The 18,929-nt window shown below is 42.2% G+C and overlaps 1 protein-coding gene across 2 annotated transcripts; it reads right to left on the bottom strand.

Annotated features, from left to right (window-relative positions):
• Window positions 1-1,659: 1,659 nt before the first annotated feature.
• LOC136535848 (P-loop NTPase domain-containing protein LPA1 homolog 1-like) lies at window positions 1,660-9,640 on the bottom strand. 2 transcript variants are annotated; one of them, XM_066528269.1, is made up of 15 exons: window positions 9,256-9,640; window positions 9,040-9,113; window positions 8,870-8,903; window positions 8,723-8,781; window positions 8,429-8,543; window positions 8,313-8,350; window positions 8,057-8,154; window positions 7,858-7,913; window positions 4,469-4,778; window positions 4,026-4,141; window positions 3,593-3,649; window positions 2,685-2,750; window positions 2,485-2,559; window positions 1,870-2,126; window positions 1,660-1,794 (listed from the first exon to the last, which is right to left on the bottom strand). In XM_066528269.1, the coding sequence occupies exons 1-14, from the start codon at window positions 9,499-9,501 to the stop codon at window positions 2,067-2,069; spliced, it is 1,404 nt and encodes a 467-aa protein (XP_066384366.1). In that variant the 5' UTR covers window positions 9,502-9,640; the 3' UTR covers window positions 1,660-1,794; window positions 1,870-2,066. The 2 variants fall into 2 exon arrangements, with proteins under 2 accessions (XP_066384366.1, XP_066384365.1); XM_066528268.1 differs by having other exon boundaries at window positions 1,879-2,126.
• Window positions 9,641-18,929: the final 9,289 nt, after the last annotated feature.

The raw sequence follows: 18,929 nt of genomic DNA, 5'->3' as shown, positions 1-18,929 counted from the left end.
ACCGATTGTATGGATATATCTATGTGTCCACTGTGTGCGTATTAGGATAATTTAGAAATAGTATAGTAATGTAAATTGTTTTTTATATTTTAGGAGTGAATTATCGAAAATAGTGGAATATTGTCTTATTTATTCCTTCTAATAATTTTTGGTGAGTTGGAAAACTCTATGGTTTTAAAAAAAACATTGTTAGGAACTCTTAGAGATGCTCTTAGACTTTCTTCATACTAAAAAATAAAGTTGTTTTGGATAACGACAAGGTCTTTAAAGTATTATTTTGACTCTTATTTTTATAAAAATATTTATCAAAAAGTGATATATGTATATTTTTATGAAAGTATTTTCAAGAAAAATCTATTTATATGACTTTCACATTTTTTAACTCAACAACTTAAAAGTTATTCATGATTTATATTCTCAATGTTTGACCCAAGTTGTGTCCAAAACGACTTTATTTTTTAGGACGGAGGGAGTAATTAATATTAGTACGAGAAATGGAATTATTTCACTATGCTTATAATTAGTAGTACAAGAAATAAAGTTATTTCACTAAATTTAAGAAATTGACTCACGATCAATTAATGTTTTCAAAAAAGAAAATTATGCAGGTTATCGCCTCGCCATTTGTCTCTATTGTCGCCTGGTGCTAGGCTGCTGGTACTACCGTGTGGTAGGGCAGCTGTTGCTGCACGTAGGTGAAGGCAACGGCCACTGCTGCGACACAGTTCAATGTGTACCAAAGCAGTTCTTAGGATTCTCGGGATAAATTTCTTTTCGGGAAAGGGCACGCTTGCTGGCTCCAATGTTTAGCAGGTCAGTCTATAGGGATTAAAATAGTTTTCACCAGCTACATGAAACATTGTGAGATCAGTTCAAAAAAAAAAGATACCTATAATCTTATGGACTTCCCATATAGAATAAAAAAATATTCTTTTTTCTCGGGGTTTAGGGTTTACCCCCTTCTTGTTTTGGCTGATGGATTGGAGATGACGGGATTTTCTTTATCTTGGGTGAGATTCACCTCGTAGACTGCTTGTTAGCTGAACATTGTTGGGAAATAACATCGTAGCGTATAGATTTTAGTATTGGCCACATAGGTCCCATGTATAGGATACATTGGTTTATGGAGTTCACACCCACACCGACTCTAAGGTGTTGTTTGGTTGCAGGGATGGGATTATCCCATTTGAATTGGTGTTTGGTTCCAAGACATCTAGAGACAGGAACATTCCACCATGGAAATGGAATATACTGCATAGATCCGAGTTTACCTTGCCCATAAAAAATTCATGGATGGGGACGTCCCCGGTGGGACGAGTGGAAGAAGGGGCTAGGAAGAAGAGACGTGCGGGTCGCGGAGGCTTGCTTTAAGTCAGGCGAGGCAACGCTCCGTCGAGGGGCGGTCGCGGGCGAGGCGACGCTCATTCCCAGTAGCCGCGCGCGCAAGCGAGGTAGGCGGTCGCATGCGGAAGCTACACGGGCGGCACTCCGACGAGATCCACCCCTGGCACCGTTGCGCAGCCGTGCGGGTGAGCGCCGCCCTTGGCACCGGCGTGCTGCGTGCGGATGGGGGAAGAAGAAAGAAAGGGAAAAAAGAGAGAGAATGACAGGTGGACCCCACTAGCCAGGTTTCTGATCCCACTTTTGAAAACTAAGACAAACACAAAACAGGATCGTCCTGCCCTGAAAACTGAGACGGGTCCATCCCATCCCTGGGTGTCTCAGAGCAAAATACAACCTAACAGTTCGCTCCTGCAAATATCGGTATTTAGCTGATACTACATTGCCCTTGTCCTGCAAAGGAAAGTGAATCAGTTAGTCGCATGTCAGTGCACTGCTATTCTTAATGTCCATTGCCAATGTGCATACCATTCTAACCTTAGCAGGACCAGGGAGAATGCTTCTGTTTGCATGAATAATAGTCAGCACTGTGGATCGTATGTAATATCACTCCCTGCGACTTTGCCGGTACAACAGATTATATCAACCAGGTTACATTGAAGAAAATGCCTCATCCATAACAGTAACCTATCTCTCTCTAGGACAATCCCATAGTGTCACGTCGATTAATTTCCCCCTTGATTGCAGCTTTCTGAACACGCAGCCAAAAGACCTCGCTCGATGCACTGCCAAGGGAAATAAGTGCACAAAATGCCCCCCCTAAGACAACTTGATAAATGGCAATTTGACAAATAAAAAATACCAAGAAGTGCTGTTTTTGGGTTGTTTTTTTCCACAACGGTAAAGTTCTTGGGTTGTTTGAAGTCAACTTTGATCTTAAATAACTTCAATGTGTTGGGTTGGGATATTTAAAAATGACATGAGTAGCCAAAGTTGTATTTTGGAGACTTCATCATGTTCAAAACCAGAGGAGCTGGACCTTCACCCAGACACATTACAATTTAGGACATTAGCATGACGTTATTAAAGGAAAAAAGACAGATGGGACAATGGCTAGCAAGAAAGTGAGTATAGCAGGTGTACCTGAAGAAGATAGCTGTGAAGCCAATCTAATGTTTGAGGAAACGAATTTGCTGAGATATCAACAATGGTCAATCCCTGAACAAGGTTTTTTAAAAGAGGCTTAGAATTACACACTCAAACTCCAGACAAAATAGATCAAGTTCATCAGATGATAACAAACAACCTAAAATATACCAGCCTGTCAATCAAGGAAAACTTGCCTGTGACTCAAAAGAACAAAGGTAGTCCTGAATAAGCTTAAGGTTGTTTATAAGTTTCCGATGATCCTGAATAACATCAGAAAGTTAGCACCATGTAAGAGTTAGATACTACTTGCATGACGTAGCAAACCTGAAAGTAGGCCCCACAAAATCACTGCTTATAGTAACATCTCTATCATGCATAAACTTATTTGTTATATATATACTTAACCCATAGGAAGACCCTGATATACTTAAAAAGAGGAACTTCAAGGTGTAGCATGTGTGACACATGGACAGAATACATATGCTTTATACAATATCTATGAGTATATGTTACTATCTTCCATATGGTGTCACAGCCACAGGATACATATGCTTTATACAATATCTATGACTGCGGTCAAAAAAAAGCTTGCCAGTTAGGTGACTGCAAGTGCTGGTAAGACTTCATGCAAGCATTGCAGACAAATAAGACCTATCATTTTATATCAATTACAAGAAGTATAAGGGTTGCACAACAATTTTCAAAGAAATGTAAGGCCCTGTTTGGTTGGGCTTTTGGCTTTGGCTTTTGGCCCCAAAAGCCAAAAGCCCAACCAAAGGGGCTGCTTTTGGAGGGTGCTTTTTCAGAAGCAGCTGCTTTTCCGTAGTTCATTTTTGAAAGCTGGGTTGACCCTGCTTTTGGCTTTCTGCTTTTCGAAATTGGTGGAATAAAAAGCTCTTCCATAGTTGTTTCAAGAGAGATAAAGATAAAAGGTATATTTTATACTTGTTTAACCAAATAGCTTTCAGCTTTTCTACAGCTCACAGCCCACAGCAGCTTTTCCACAGCTCACAGCCCACAGCAGCTTTTTCCCACAGCCACAGCTCAACCAAACAGGGCCTAAGTTTGTAGATTGTATGAGTACTAAAGCTTCCATAGATACCTGAGGAATGCAATTATCTCTGAAAGCTCTAGTGGCTATCCATTCCTCTAACAATGCCTGAACAGAACAACAAAGCAAATCATAAGAGAAGATAAAAAATGAATCAATAATCCATGTAATGAGAATGCAGAAGCAATGAATGAAAAATATGGTCCACAAATCAGCAGCTCTCATTCAAAAGGTGTGTGCAGCCATAATTAGTACAGATAATGCAGTCATATATAAAACAAAAATAGATAGGTTTTCTCCCTGGTGGCTGGCACTATGCCAAGGTCAGTAACATTGAGCTTTAAGAATTTACATAGACATTTTTAATCCTCTTATGTATTCAATAAAAATTACAAATGCTATTTCAAAGAAGTAAAAACCAGAAGTATGTTATGAAAATAAAGGTAGATAGGCATTTAAAATATAAACCAACGAGAGCACAGACTTTGTGATCAAAATCAGACATCCTCAGTACAATCGGAACAACTATCGGTTCAGCAGCAGGTTTGTCTTTCTTGGTGGTGTTATTCTTCTGTTGGTCCAAATCTTTGTGCCCATCACCTACAAGGCATAGAAAACAGTTCTCTTTTAAGTGCAACAGAAAAACTCAGAAAACAACCTGGCATAGCACTGTGTTCTGGAAATTTGGGGCATGTTTAAGATTTTGTTCTGTGCTTCCTTATTTGACCCCCCCCCCCCAAACCCCACCAACACACACATTCACTTGTTGATATTTGTAGAAAGATTATGCTGGCCTTAAACTAATCTGGTAAATTTGATAGTTTACTCTCTTTTTTTGGGAAACCCCAAGCTTGCCTTAAACTTGAGTAAAGATATATTGACCACATACTAATAATAAATTAATTTCACTTGTTTTTTTTTTCTTACTTTCATCTTTGGGATTTTTTTCTTGAGAACGTGCAGAATCATGAATCTTGGTTTCATGGCTCTCAGCATAAGATAGTCCTTCACTGGTTCTACCTTCCTCCAGCATGCTTTCTTTGATTTTGACAAAGTTTTTGTTTTCCTCCATAGGATTCATTCTGTTCTCTGCTAGTCCATTTTTGGATTGGTGTTGGGTCTTCCTTTCTATAGAGATGCCTGGATTTTCAGAATCCATTACTGTCTTCTCCGTCCTGGAATTACCATCTCTCTTTTCCTCATCCATAAGATAAATGCTTGGATCCAAATGTATTCCCTGCAGTGAGATACTTACTTAGATCAGATATGAATTATCTATACATATGGCACCGTACTAAAAGGTGTATATGTTGTAAATCATATGGCTACCTTCAAACCCCCAATCCAAGTATTAAAAATAAGGAAATTCTAATTACAATTTGCTAGACAGGCAATATCTACATGTGGGAGAAGATGGCGACCAACATTCGAAAGGTGACCTCAGAGGTGTGTGGAGTAACCAAAGGAAGTGGAGGCGAGGCTAAAGATACTTGGTGGTGGAACGAGGAAGTCCAAAGGGCTATTAAGGAGAAGAAAGAATGCTATAGACGCTTGTACCATGACAGAAGTGTGGACAACATAGAGAAGTACAAGGTGGCAAAAAAGACTGCAAAGCGAGCTGTAAGTGTGGTAAAGGGTAGAGTGTACGAGGATCTTTACCAACATTTGAGTACGAAGGAAGGAGAGAAGGACATTTATAGGATGGCTAGGGTTCGAGAGAGAAAGACAAGGGACTTCAACCAAGTGAAGTGCATTAAGGATGAAAGGGAGCATCTCTTGGTGAAGGAGGATGAGATCCGACATCGATGGCAAGAGTATTTTGATAAATTGTTCAATTGTGAGAATACGGACACAACCTTTCAGTTGGATGACTCTTTTGATGACACCAATAGGCACTTTGTGCGGAGAATCAAAAAATCTGAGGTTAGAGAGGCGTTGAAAAGGATGAAAGGAGGTAAGACGATGGAACCGGATAGTATCCCAATCGAGGTGTGGAGATGCCTCAAGGACATAGCTATAGTATGGCTAACCAAGCTGTTCAACCATATTTTTCGATCGAACAAGATGCCTGACGAGTGGATGAGAAGTATATTGGTACCAATCTACAAGAATAAAGGAGATATTCAAAGTTGTACTAATTACCGGGGAATTAAGTTGATGAGCCATACTATGGAGCTATGGGAGAGAGTTATCGAGCATCGCTTGAGAGCAATAACGCGGGTCTCTATGAACCAATTTGGATTCATGCCCGAAAGGTTAACCATGAAAGCCATTTTCTTAATAAGACAAGTTATGGAGCGGTATAGGGAGAAGAAGAAAGACCTACATATGGTTTTTATTGACTTGGAGAAGGCTTATGATAAAATACCAAGAAATATTATGTGGTGGGCTTTAGACAAACATAAAGTCCTAACGAAATACGTCGGGCTCATTAGGGACATGTACAACAATGTTGTGACTAGTGTTCGAACAAGTGATGGAGACACGGATGACTTCCCGATTAGGATAGGACGACATCAAGGGTCAGCTTTGAGCCCTTATCCATTTGCCTTAGTGATGGATGAGGTCACAATGGACATACAAGGGGACATCCCTTGGTGTATGCTTTTCACGGACGATGTAGTGCTAGTTGATGAAAGCTGGACAGGAGTGAATCAGAAACTGGAGTTATGACGGGAGACTTTGGAGTCCAAATGTTTTAAACTCAGTAGAACTAAAACTGAGTATATGAGATGTGACTTCGGCACTACTACTCGGGAGGAGGAAGATATTAGTTTGGAAGGTCAAGTAGTGCCTAGGAAGGATACCTTTCAATATTTAGAATCAATGCTACAGAGAGACGGGGATATTGATGAAGATGTTAGCCATAGAATCAAAGCAGGGTGGATGAAGTGGCGTCAAGCATCTGGTGTCCTATGTGACAAAAGGGTACCACAGAAGCTAAAAGGCAAGTTTTATAGGACAACGATTAGACCTGCTATGTTGTATGGTGTAGAATGTTGGCCTACGAAAAGACGACATGTTCAACAGATAAGTGTCGCGAAAATGTGTATGTTGCGTTGGATTTGCGGTCATACAAGAAGGGATCGAGTTCGGAATGATGATATACGCGATAGATTAGGGGTAGCACCAATTGAAGAAAAGCTTGTCCAACACCGGTTGAGATGGTTTGGACATGTCCAACGGAGACCTCCAGAGGCACCAGTGCGCAGTGGAATCCTAAGACAGGATAGCTTAGGATAGTAATGTGAAGAGAGGCAAAGGAAGATCAAAGTTGACTTGGGTAGAGGCAATAAAAGGAGACTTAAAAGGATGGAATATACTCAAAGGCTTAGCCTTAGATAAGAGTGCTTGGAAAACAGCTATTCACGTGCCTGAACCTTGATGGCTTCTGCTGGGTTTCAACTCTAGCCTACCCCAACTTGTTTGGGACTTAAAAGCTTTGTTGTTGTTGTTGTTGTTGTTGTAGACAGGCAATATCTGGTGTCAAACAAATTGAAACACTAGGTCGCTAACAAAATACCATAAGTACAAAGGACCTAGGCAGCACAGACACCCTACCAGAAAGCATAAATGTGTTAAACAAAACAAGCACCGGAGGTGTGTCGTCCAATGGATATGCCTTCATCTAAAATAAACGAGTTTATCAACATGGTTCTGCAATAGGTACAAGGAGTTATGCATAATTGCCATATCATACAAATAGTCATATGCACAAGAGAATTCACTTACAGCACAAGACATATGCAGACCTATGCTTAAATCCACCTAGCATAATGATTTATCTAAGCCTCCATCCCATGCCAAAGCACATGTCTAAAGATCGGCCCAAGTTCTCAAATGGGCAATGGTGACGCTGTGTATGGGGGGGTGCAGGGATTCTGGGGTTTTCTCGACCTGCGTGAGAAGGTTACCTTCTATCAAAAGCAGAATGGCTGGGGGCTGTCTTATCCCCCGCGGGTCAATTTTTTTAATCTAAGCCTCCATGCTGATATAAACATACATAATTATTTTTTCTAGATAGTATTATTTCTGGGTAATCATGCTCTCATGTGTATGTTTTCTGATTTCTAACACATAACCATGCCAATTTTATATTCTTTTTGGAAAAAAAACACATTGATATATTCTGTGCATGTCTTGCGTCCTGTACCCATCCATGTTTGCATCCATGTACACTGATGAAACAAAGATGAGAGAAAGGTATGTGACATCCAAGTCTGGTCGGGAGAGGTATTTCGGTGGTCGGATAGTGAGAAACACATGAAGGTAAAATAGATATTTATCCTGAATGTACACAACAAAAGGCAGCATACCTCTATAATAATTGGCTTCCCATCTTTCATGGCCTTCTTCAAATCGCCAGCCAAACCTAGCGAAAGGTAGCACGAAGTATAGGGCCGACATTATCAGGTAACCAAGAAAAACCAATGGAGTGACTATAGCTAGTTTTATCCAGATAAAGTGACAATGACGTCTGCAGAGCAGATAATGTGGGCATAAAATATGGCATACCCTTGCGTACAACTCTGCATTCTCTGCAGAATTCAGTGATAAGCTCTTCAGGTGAATTAAAATCGCGAGCCCAGACGGGAACTGAAGTAAGTGGCGCACTGCATGTGTTAATCACATGAGTAATTTATGTGCCCAAATTCAAATCATGAATAATCCACATATCTTTGCAAAAAGGAGGAACCAAGGGCAGCAACGGAACTAGGTACTGGCATATATTTTTTTTCCTCAAACAACCAAAAAAGAAGACACAACTTACTCTGTTGATGTCCGCAGCAGCTCATACACCATGTCTGTCTGCAATTGTACAAGGGTAGGGAAACGAGGCATATGAGACATGAGCTATAGACTGGCGGAGATAACTAATAAACCCACCTGTAAAACATTAGGCAAATTGAGCCTCTGAGCAAGTTGTGTAGCGATTGTTGATTTTCCAGTACATGCAGTTCCACACACTAAAATTACTAGTGGAACCCTTTGATGATGGAACCTGCACAGGGTAGGGGGATGAGCACAGCAGAAACATGTTATTTGAATGCCGCTGCTGTACAAGAGTTTCTTTCTGGATTAACAGGCCTCATAATGTTCACATTGTTTCTTAACGATCACTACATACTCGGCTATAGAGAAACAGAAGGTGTTTTTTTTTTGGCCACTAGAGCAGAGTACCTTGTCATCATTTTATAGCGATTTATATAGTCCTCTCCATATCCCCGTTTTTCCATAAGCTGTGGAGGGAGGGAAGTTATAAGTTTGTGTAATCAGTTGAGAAAGTAGCATGCAGCAGCCACCAAGTGAAGCAGGAAGGGACCTAACCTTGAATAGATTAGCCTCTAGATCACTCTGGGAGCTGCAAAATGAGGAGTTGCAGGAGTTAAAATACAGAGTATTCGAGAAGATAGTTGAAGGCTAGCATATAGCATGTTGAAAATTAATACTAGGATAGTTAGATGGAAGAGTAGGGAAGAAGATGCATAGGTAGGTACACATCAAGCAGGCTGTTGTCGACAAGCAGCTTCTTGAGCTCAAGGGCAATCTTGATGGCGACATGATTAGGAATCTGCGTGTGTGTGTGTGTGTGTGTTGAAAATAAAAACAAAACAAAGGGGAACAACGGACGGGTTAATTGATTGATTGATGGATATATATAGAGAGAGTATTATATAGAAAGGAAAGAGGGAATTGCTTAGTGGTGTGTGTACCTTGGTGACTGTGAGCATCCTGCTGAGGAGGAACCTGGAGAGGACGTAGTAGTGGTCGGCGTTCTCCCCGAGCCACACCTTGACCTTGACGAAATCGTACTTGGAGGAGGCGTTGCGGGAGGGGAGCGTCTGCGTGGCGGAGGAGGCGGCGGCGGCATCACCGCGGTGGGGGGGCGGCGGTGGGTCGGCATCGGCGACTGCGGGCGGCGGTGCTGGGTCCTCCTCCTCTTGCTGCTGCTGCATCATCGGGGCTGGGATTGGGGTCGGGATGGTGACGATCGATCGATGGATTTGGAGAATGGCGCGGAGACCAGACTATATAGGAAGAACGAAAGATGAATGAATCAATCGAATCCGGACGGAGGAACAAGACCCCAACCCAATTCGAACCTGGCTGGCTGGGCTAAACTGGGCCCGGGCTCGACCCGGCCCAGGCCGCGTCCCCCCTCGCTCGTATCGGGTGCCGCCGCCGCACTCGCTCACTACACGTGTTCGCTTCTTCTCGTTTCGTGCACTGCACCCATCACCCATGGCCATGGGCTGGGCCTGGACCCCGCACTACTGTACTGTCCAGTTAAATACAACAAGACAGCATATATTCTATGATCTATAATATATTCTATAATATCCTGAATTTATTTTTTATTTAAAAAACAGAATCTCTATTTTCTATCTAATCTGTACTAATATAATCAAGGAAAAGAATAGGAAAGGAAACAACACGGTGCACGCAGCGTACGGAGAGAGCTTCCTCGTTCTTCTTCTAATAATAATTCACCGAATTTTTTTAAATCTAGCTCAGGTACAATCAAACACAAAATGATGTCAATTTTGTGTTGTAAATATATAGAAAATGTTATATCAAATGTTTTTCTAAAATCCCAGACTTAAGCTAGATTGTTACCATTTTTTGTTAGATAAAAATGTCGTCACGAGTTAAATTACATATGGGTGTTGCATTCATGTCGGTTGCACCTAGCGTTTATATGTGTAAAAGTTTTTAAATATGTTTAGCATATGATCATCTTTCCCTAGTGAAAGGTCTTTGTGTGGTTTTGGTAATTGAGTGACAACTTAGGTAGACTAATTATGTTTATATGAGATACATATGTGACTAGTCCACATATACATATGTGTGAGCAACATATGCCATGAAGGTAAAAATGGCTTGGAGATGTTGCAAAGCTCACACATGTGATGATAAAGGAGCTCATTGCATATAAGACATGACATTGAGTCATGTGATCAAGGTGGAGAAGATCAAGACAAGACTTGGCTTGATGGACCGGTTGCAAGCGTGAAGGACAAGTCGGAGGCTTTGGAGCGATGGACCGCGTAGCGGTGAAGCTTGAGCAAGACTTGGCACCGATGGACGAAGGCAACAGTGAAAAGCAAGTGAAGTCAAGATCGATGAACCAATATGATCACGTGATGATATGAAGTGGATCATATCATTGTTGATCATGTTGGTGCATGTGTTGCATCGACATTAGAGGAGATGGAATAGAATGCGCAAGGCAAAGGTATAACCTAGGGCATTTCATTTCACCGGTCATAGGTGTGTAGAGAAGTTTGTGACTAGGTTTAGGATAGATGATCGTACTATCAAGAGGGACAAACTTGTTTGTATATCGGTCATCTAGTGCCACTCGAGTGATCTAACTTTGCATCGTCGCTAGAATTGAGTGGCGTGGCAAGTTGAGTGGCTAATCCTTTAGAAAATGATTGTGAAAATGCTAACACACATACACATGATGGTGTACACTTGGTGGTGTTAGCATATTTACAATGGAGATGAAGTTGGAGTTGATGTGGATCAACTCGGCGATGAAATGGAGGCGAGAATGGTTTGAAACTCTACCGGTGGAGTGTCCACCCATAGAGTGCGGACAGCCCGACGATGCCACCGGTGCCCTATATAGAAAAGACAGGATCTCACAGGGTGCACCGGACGCTGGTCACGCAGTGACCGGATGCTGGGGTCCTACGTCCAGTCAGTGGCAGCAGAGCGCGCACATGCGTCAGTCTTCGACCGGACGCTGGCGTTGGAAGTGATCAGACGCTAGAAGGGTGTGTCTGGTCAGGCTGATGTACGGTGACGTAGGCGACACAGAAAAGTTGGAGAAGGACCAGACACTGATGCTGCGTCCGATCATGACCGATCGGACATGTCCGGTCACGACTGGTACCTTACTAGAAACGACCGGACGCTGGGGTTGCTGCGTCCGGTCAGTTTGAGCAGCTACGTCCGGTCATCACTTGACCATTGAGATCAAGTGACTGAGGTTGAATAGAGGCGACACGTGGCGAGCATCCGTTGACCGGACGCTAAGGTCCTGCGTCCGGTCGATACGACCGGAGCGTCCGGTCATCCCGAGTTTTGCCCAGTGAAGGGGTAACGGCTAGTTTAGCCCATGGGGCTATAAATAGAAGGTGGTCTCAGCCATGGCTGGGGTAGAGCACCTCGAGGGACTTTATATCCATGCTTGTGAGTGCTTAGGAGTCCTCCATCTCACATATGCTTGATAGTGATCATCCGATTATGTGAGGGAGTGATTCTAGTGCGATTACATCGTGAGGTTGCATTGAGTAGCACTAGGTGATCAAGTTGTAAGCCAGTGGTGCTTGTTACTCTTGGAGGTTGCCACCTCCTAGATGGCTTGGTGGTGGTCTCCATCGAAGCCCGCAAGAAGCTTGTGCGGTGCTCCAGAGAAGAGCTTTGTGATGGACATTGTGCTCGCCCTGTGGGAGCCGCGAAGAGCAACTCTAATAAAGCGTGTCATTGAGCTACCCTCACTTTTGGGGTAGGTCTTGTGGTGCCCGACGTGCGAGCTTGGTGGGTGATGCTAATTAGCCACCGAACCACCAAGTGAGCGGTCGACACAATGGGGACTAGCGTGTTGGCAAGCACGTGAACCTCGGGAGAAAAATCACCGTGTCAACTTTATTCTTACCATTGGTTTGCATCCTCGTTACACAAGCTTGTAATTACTTTCATATACACTATGCTTGTGTAGTTGCTCTTGTAATTAGTTTGGTTGTATAGCTCACTAGTTACCTTCTTGTTTGTGTAGCACAGAAGTAGCTCCCTTGCGTGACTAATTTGGTTTGTGTAATCTTGTTAGTCACTTTGCTTAGTTTGTGTAGCTAAGTATTTGCGCTCTCTAATTTGGCATTGGTTGTCTTGTTATTGAGCATTGCTAGTGAGCTTAGTTGGCTTTGTGCTTTTGCTTACTAGCATGTGTAGAAGCTTCCTTGTTGCTTAAAGTACTAGTGGCATAGGTTTATGTGACCTTGCTTCTAGAATTAGTTAGGTGAGTTCTAGCTAGCCCAGCACCTTTGTTGCTTAATTAGTATCTTTGGAAGGTGCTAGAGAATATAGATAGAGGGGTGTAGTCTTGGCTAGACCGATAGTTTTAATTCCGCACTTATTTTGGTTAGCCGACGCGATTAATTTTAGAAAGAACTATTCATCCCTCTCTAGTCCGCCATCTCGACCCTACACCTAGGAAATTTTCTAGCTTTTGGGGCTTTAATTCCTTTCTCCTTGAGCTTAATCCATTTATTTGAAACTTCCAAATATTTTTTCATGAGATTTAAATATTTTATTTTAGCTCCTCGTCCTTCAAACTTTCTCTAGCATTTTTACGCAATTTTTGTAAGCTTTGAAGTTTTCTCTGATCTATATAGTAGTTTTAGATTCTTTGGAATTGTTTTTGGTCAAAGGATTAGGATAGAAGGTTGGGTGGAATACTTTGTAGAGAAAAGCAACAACTTGTAGTTAGGTCAATGTTGCATAAGAGAAGACAACATGCTTTATATAATCCATGATAAATTTAAAAGAAGCACAAACTAGGTGATTAAAGCTTTGGTTAGGTCGGGAGTCATCAAGATTTACTCGATGAAGAGAAGGGCATAGGTCCAATGGATACTGCTCGAGATAAGAGAGTGCATTAGTGTGAATTTTCAATGTTCATAGCAATTTGCTTTGATACCCACGTGCATCTATAGGTCTACCCATATGGCTCTAGTCTATATGGAGTCTCAGTTCCACCACGGAACCGAAGGAGATACGGTGACACCGTTGTAGAGCCACTACTATAAATATCCACTTCTATGACGAAAATGCTAATGATGAATCCAAAATCGTCATAGAAGATCGTTTTTATGACAAATATTTCTGTTTTGTCATAGATCAGTGGTGATGATCCTGCAACCCTCCCTTTCTATGATGAAATCAGGCATCGTCATAAAAAATGTCATAGAAGAGCATAGGGTTTTGTCATAGATCACTCGCGTGACTCATCTGTAATGATCTTGTTTAAACCTATGATGAACAGGGCTTCGTCATTGAACTAATTACACATCTATGACGAATGATATTTGATCTAAAATGGATGGCTTCATCATAGATCTCCACACTACACTTTCTCTATCTGACGTGTACTTGTGGGACCTACAGCTACTCATCCGTGGCGCTTGCAATTCGTCATAAAAGTCTTCACTCGACCCTTTCTCCATGCGACTTGTACCTATAGGACTCTTCTCCATCCGACGTGTACTTGTGGGACCTATAGTTACTCATCTGTGATGCTTGCAATTCATCATAGAAGTCTAAGCTCAGTCCTTTCTTCATTCGATGAGTACATGCGGAACCCTTCAGCATCCGACCTATGGTACCCGACGACTTACATGTCATGTGTACCTATGAAGCTGTAATAGAACCGACCAATTATATAAAATTAAGTAAGAAAATCATCCGCCAGAGCAGACGATTTAGCAAACTTAAGCCCGTATAACCCGGTAGTCCGTGAAATCCTGAAGGATTTTAAACCAACTCACATACCAGCCAAGATCGTAATAAGTTTAGCGGTCACCATCACATATTACATAAAAGTTCGCATCATAGATACATCAGAGTTTAAACATAGTTATTACAAAACAAGTTTGAATAAAAGTAGCGGAAGCCATTTGTTCAAAACCACACCCACTCACACGGAGTTCAAATACAGTGCCAGCTAATGATCATCTCCAACAAAAGCATCAGACGAGACATAAGGAATGACCATGCCCATGGTCCTAAGCATCACCCATCGCAGGATAAAGGCAGTTGATACAGTAGCCGTAATACATCTGGCCATCTGCAACAAGTGGGAATAAAACCCTGAGTATGAGAAGGTACTCAGCTAGACTTACCCGACATAACCGAAAATAAGTGACACCAAGGATTATGAAGGGCTTTATAGTAGGATAGCTGACTCATTTGCAAAAGGAGGCATTTTAGTATTTTAAGAACCTTTACAAAAGCATTATTGTTAAGTTAATTATTATTAACCTGTCGACTAGATTTGCACCTATACTAGAGCAAACATGTGATTAAGCAAATAATGATAACCCATGATCATCAACAACTTCCATAATGTCATATTCATTATAACTGTCCAAGTGTTCCATCAACATTACTACGATGAAGTAACTCAAGTCAAGTGCTCACTATCCAGGAGCGATGGCAATTCGAATCGATTCCTAACCAGCTGGTGATTTATTCCTTACACAAACCTCACTCACCCGCTAAAGTGAGGTATCGGTCATCGAGTCAACTATCCAAGAATCTCGAGTTTGCTAGGAACCACATGTACCTGGGGCCGACCGACTGCCCTTTGGTCTTATCATCACGCCCCCGTGTCCTACCACACCTGCTCCGGCACAGTGCGCTACGGGCAATCTACTCGACCTGAATAATCTCCTAGCTTCGCGGTCGAAAGGTACTTTATTTGGCCAGCTAAATGTAAGGCATGCGTTCAACATGACCTGAGGCCCAACAACGGTCGGTCCTTAATCAACACAGATGGAAAGCACTACAGTCCAAAACTCTACAAGTCTCCGTCCGGTCTCAACTTCATTTAACACTTAGTTATACCATGACTACATAGTTATCCAAGCAGATCTAGGTAACCACCTATAGCTCATAGGTGACAGAAAATTACCCGACTTCTACCGGTCTAAGCCAGCTAAGCATTGACTTGACTGCGGATAGCAGGGTAACAAGGATATAGTATAACAAAGGTAGACAAGGTATAATGCAGCAATAGTTGCAAACAACTCCTGAACGTAATGCATCAATTAAAGTAAAGCATTTAATTAATAATTGCAAACCGGGGAGAAAAATGCTCCGGGGCTTGCCTCTCTCGAAGGAGCTCGGGCGGTGATCGGGGTACTCTGGAAGTTCCTCATCGTCCTCCTCGTCTGCTTCGGTCACTTCCTGCGGCTGCACCTTGAGCTGCTCCTCGGTTTCCTCGGGTATGACGACTGGGCTCTTGGTTTGTGATACTATATGATGCAGGTGCGTAAGTGCTTATGCAAAAGGTGCATCAGATGAAATGAACACAATGAATATGCTTGATTGCAAGGTAGTCAACATCATCCAAGAACATGTACTACAAGCACATGTCATCTATTGCATTCTCTTCTACTACTAATATGCTAAGTCAACACATCTCATTAAATGCTTCAAAGATACACCAAAGCTTCACTAATTTCTTAGGCATACACAAAGCAACATTTGATTAACCCTAGTTAATAATAGGTTTGAATAGCAACATCTATTTATATAGCTTAGAAAAATCTTAGAAAATTACCATAGCACAGTACTATCCTAAGTAGTCTACCATCAGATTTTTATGGCATTTGGATAAGTGGAATAGCCTACACAAAAATGACAAGCTTGGACCTAATTATGAATGTGAAAATACTTTGTATTATGAAAAGTGTCAAACAATAGATTTAGTATTTTTCCCATGATCTTCATAGCATACAATCACTGTACAAAAATTATCACATGCATGTTTTATACAAATTTTGCTCCCTAGCAAAAATAACAAAAATCAGCCATTAAAGGCACTTGAACTACACCTCATAATTTTTCTACAGGACATGCATGGAATATATTTTTCATAGAAAGTACATTACACAAGAAGAGTAATAAACTTGGAATCATATTTTTCTGATACATATAGGATTTACTAACCATTTTACAAGATATCAGCAATATCAAGAATTAAATAAAGCTCTACATAAATGTATCCCAAAACTGACATGCAACATTTTTATATTGTAGATCTAAGAATAAGAAACACAAAAAAATTTGTTTCATCAAAATTGGGGCACCATAGCAGCAACTATGTATTTTAGAATCCTTTAAAAGCATTTTCCAGAAATCTTTTTTTTCTTTCAAAAACGAAAATCAGCTGGGCGCAAACGCTGGGTGCACCCGGTGCTGTGCACCCGGAACTTCCACCGGCCACTGCGGCCCCATGAGTCAGTGACCCAAGAGCAGGGGAGGAGCCCCGCCGACCGGTGCTCATCGGCGGTGAGCTCTTCCGGTGGCGCAGGCGGTGCCAGCGTGCACACCACGCTAAGCTGCACTGACTGGAAGGGTGGAGTTGGCCCAGCAGCGTGACGGTCCACGCGACCGTGGCAGCGCACTCGCCGGAGAGAAAGGAGGCGGCCAAGCTCAACCCTTACCTCAACGACGGCAGCCACGAGCGAGCGCAAGCGAGGCAGGGACCCAAGGCGGAGCTGCTAGCGGCGGGAATCGAAGAAAAAGGCATGGGAGGAGGGGTACGTCGCCGGTGGGGCAGCGGCAGCGCTCGGTGGTGAGAGCTCCCGCGGAGCTCTGAACTGGAGAGAAAGGAGGAGGAGACAGGATGGCGTGCGGGGTGGAGTGGCGTGCGCGCGTTCGGACAACTTTGAAGGCAGAGCACAGTCGGTCGGAGCAGGCACCGCCCCTCACCGCCGGTGTACGAGCGCCGCGTGGTGACCGGGCAGGCGGGGAAGGCGGGCGCGTTTGCACGTGGGAGCAGCCGCGGCGTGGGCCTGGGTCGGCGAAGCGCTACTGGGCCAGACGCGGGGCGAGCGAGCGAGCGGCGGGTGTGGAGGCAGGCCGAGCCGGCTTTGGCCGTGGGCCGAGAAGCGAGGGCGGCAGCCCGCTAAGGAAATGAAACAATTTTCTTTTTAAAATCTAAATTCAAACAGCCCCAAATTCATCATTTTGAGCAACAAAAATCATTTTCAAGATTTGATGCAAAAATGGAAGTTGCTCCATTTTTCGAGATCTACAACTTTGCTTTTATGACCAAAATCAAATTCCAAGTAGATTTTGAATTACAAATAAAAATCAATAATAATTCAAAACCCAATTTTTGAAGAATTATTTTTAAAAGCATAATTTGGCAAAAATTTGAATATAAACTTTGCTCCAAAATGCATTCTAATTACTTCTAAGTTGTCTAAGTGATCAACCAAGGTACACACATGGCAAAACAAACATAGCATCCAATCTATTAAAACAAGACTATACACATACCTATTTCATTAATATATTTCAATTCTATATTTCATGTCATGCTTATGAATGCATAATAATGATTATGATCATGATTTGCAAAATGTTAATGCATGCTTAGCACCGAGGTGTTACAGCCCTCCCCCCTTATAAAAATCTTGTCCCAAGATTTGGGTTACGAACCATTTGTTATAAAAATCTTCATAAGCTTTTTGTAGATATTCTCCCGTTTCCCAAGTTGCATCTCCCTCATCATGATGATTCCACTGTATCTTGTATGTTTTCACCATAGTATTTCGAGTAGCACATTCTTTAGTGTCTAACACACGGACCGGTTGCTCATGATACACCAAATCTAATTTGAGTTGGATGCCTCGAGGTTCTATTCTTTCCTTCGAAACACGCAAACACTTCTTGAGATGTGATACATAGAAAACTGGGAAGATGGTACTCATTGTCTTAGGTAACTCTAACTTATAAGCTATTGGACCTCTTCTTTCCAAGATCTTGTATGGTCCTACGAATCTAGCGGCAAGTTTTCTTCGGACTCCAAACCATTTCTTCTTCATTGGCGTGACCTTCAAATAAACATAGTCACCAACTTCAAACACAAGGGGTCTCTTTCTGTCTGCATAACTTTTCTAACGCGATTGTGCCGCCTTCATATTTTGTTGGATAATATGAACTTTCTTCTCGGCCTCTTCTACAAAGTCAATGCCATAATACCTTCTATCTCCTGGCTTGACCCAATTCAATGGTGTTCTACATTTTCTGCCATACAAAGCTTCGAATAGAGCCATCTTGATGCTTTCTTGATAACTATTATTATAAGCAAACTCAGCTAATGGTAACCATGACTCCCATGATCCCCTAGAAGACAACACATAGGATCTTAACATATCCTCTAGAACAACATTCACTCATTCAGTCTGACCATCTGTCTGAGGATGATAAGCGGTACTACGAATCAAACTAGTTCCCAAGCCTTTGTGCAAATATTCCCAAAAGTGAGCCATGAATTGTGGCCCTCTATTAGATATTATAGTCTTTGGTATACTATGCAACCTCACAATTTCTGCAATATACTTCTTGGCATATTGAGGTGGTCGATAATCTATCTTGATAGGTAAGAAATGAGCGGTCTTGGTAAGACGATCTACAATCACCCAAATCGAATCATGTCCCTTTTGAGTTGTGGGCAAACCCGAGATAAAATCCATACTTATATCATCCCACTTCCAAGTAGGTATGGACAAAGGTTGCAACAAACTGGCAGGTTTCATATGAATAGCTTTCACTCTACAATACGTGTCACATCTAGCAACATAGG

This window comes from Miscanthus floridulus, chromosome 2 (assembly GCF_019320115.1).
Source record: "Miscanthus floridulus cultivar M001 chromosome 2, ASM1932011v1, whole genome shotgun sequence".
Taxonomy (NCBI): domain Eukaryota; kingdom Viridiplantae; phylum Streptophyta; class Magnoliopsida; order Poales; family Poaceae; genus Miscanthus; species Miscanthus floridulus.
The sequence above is the reverse complement of the archived record's forward strand: the minus strand, read 5'-3'. Positions and strand labels throughout refer to the sequence as shown.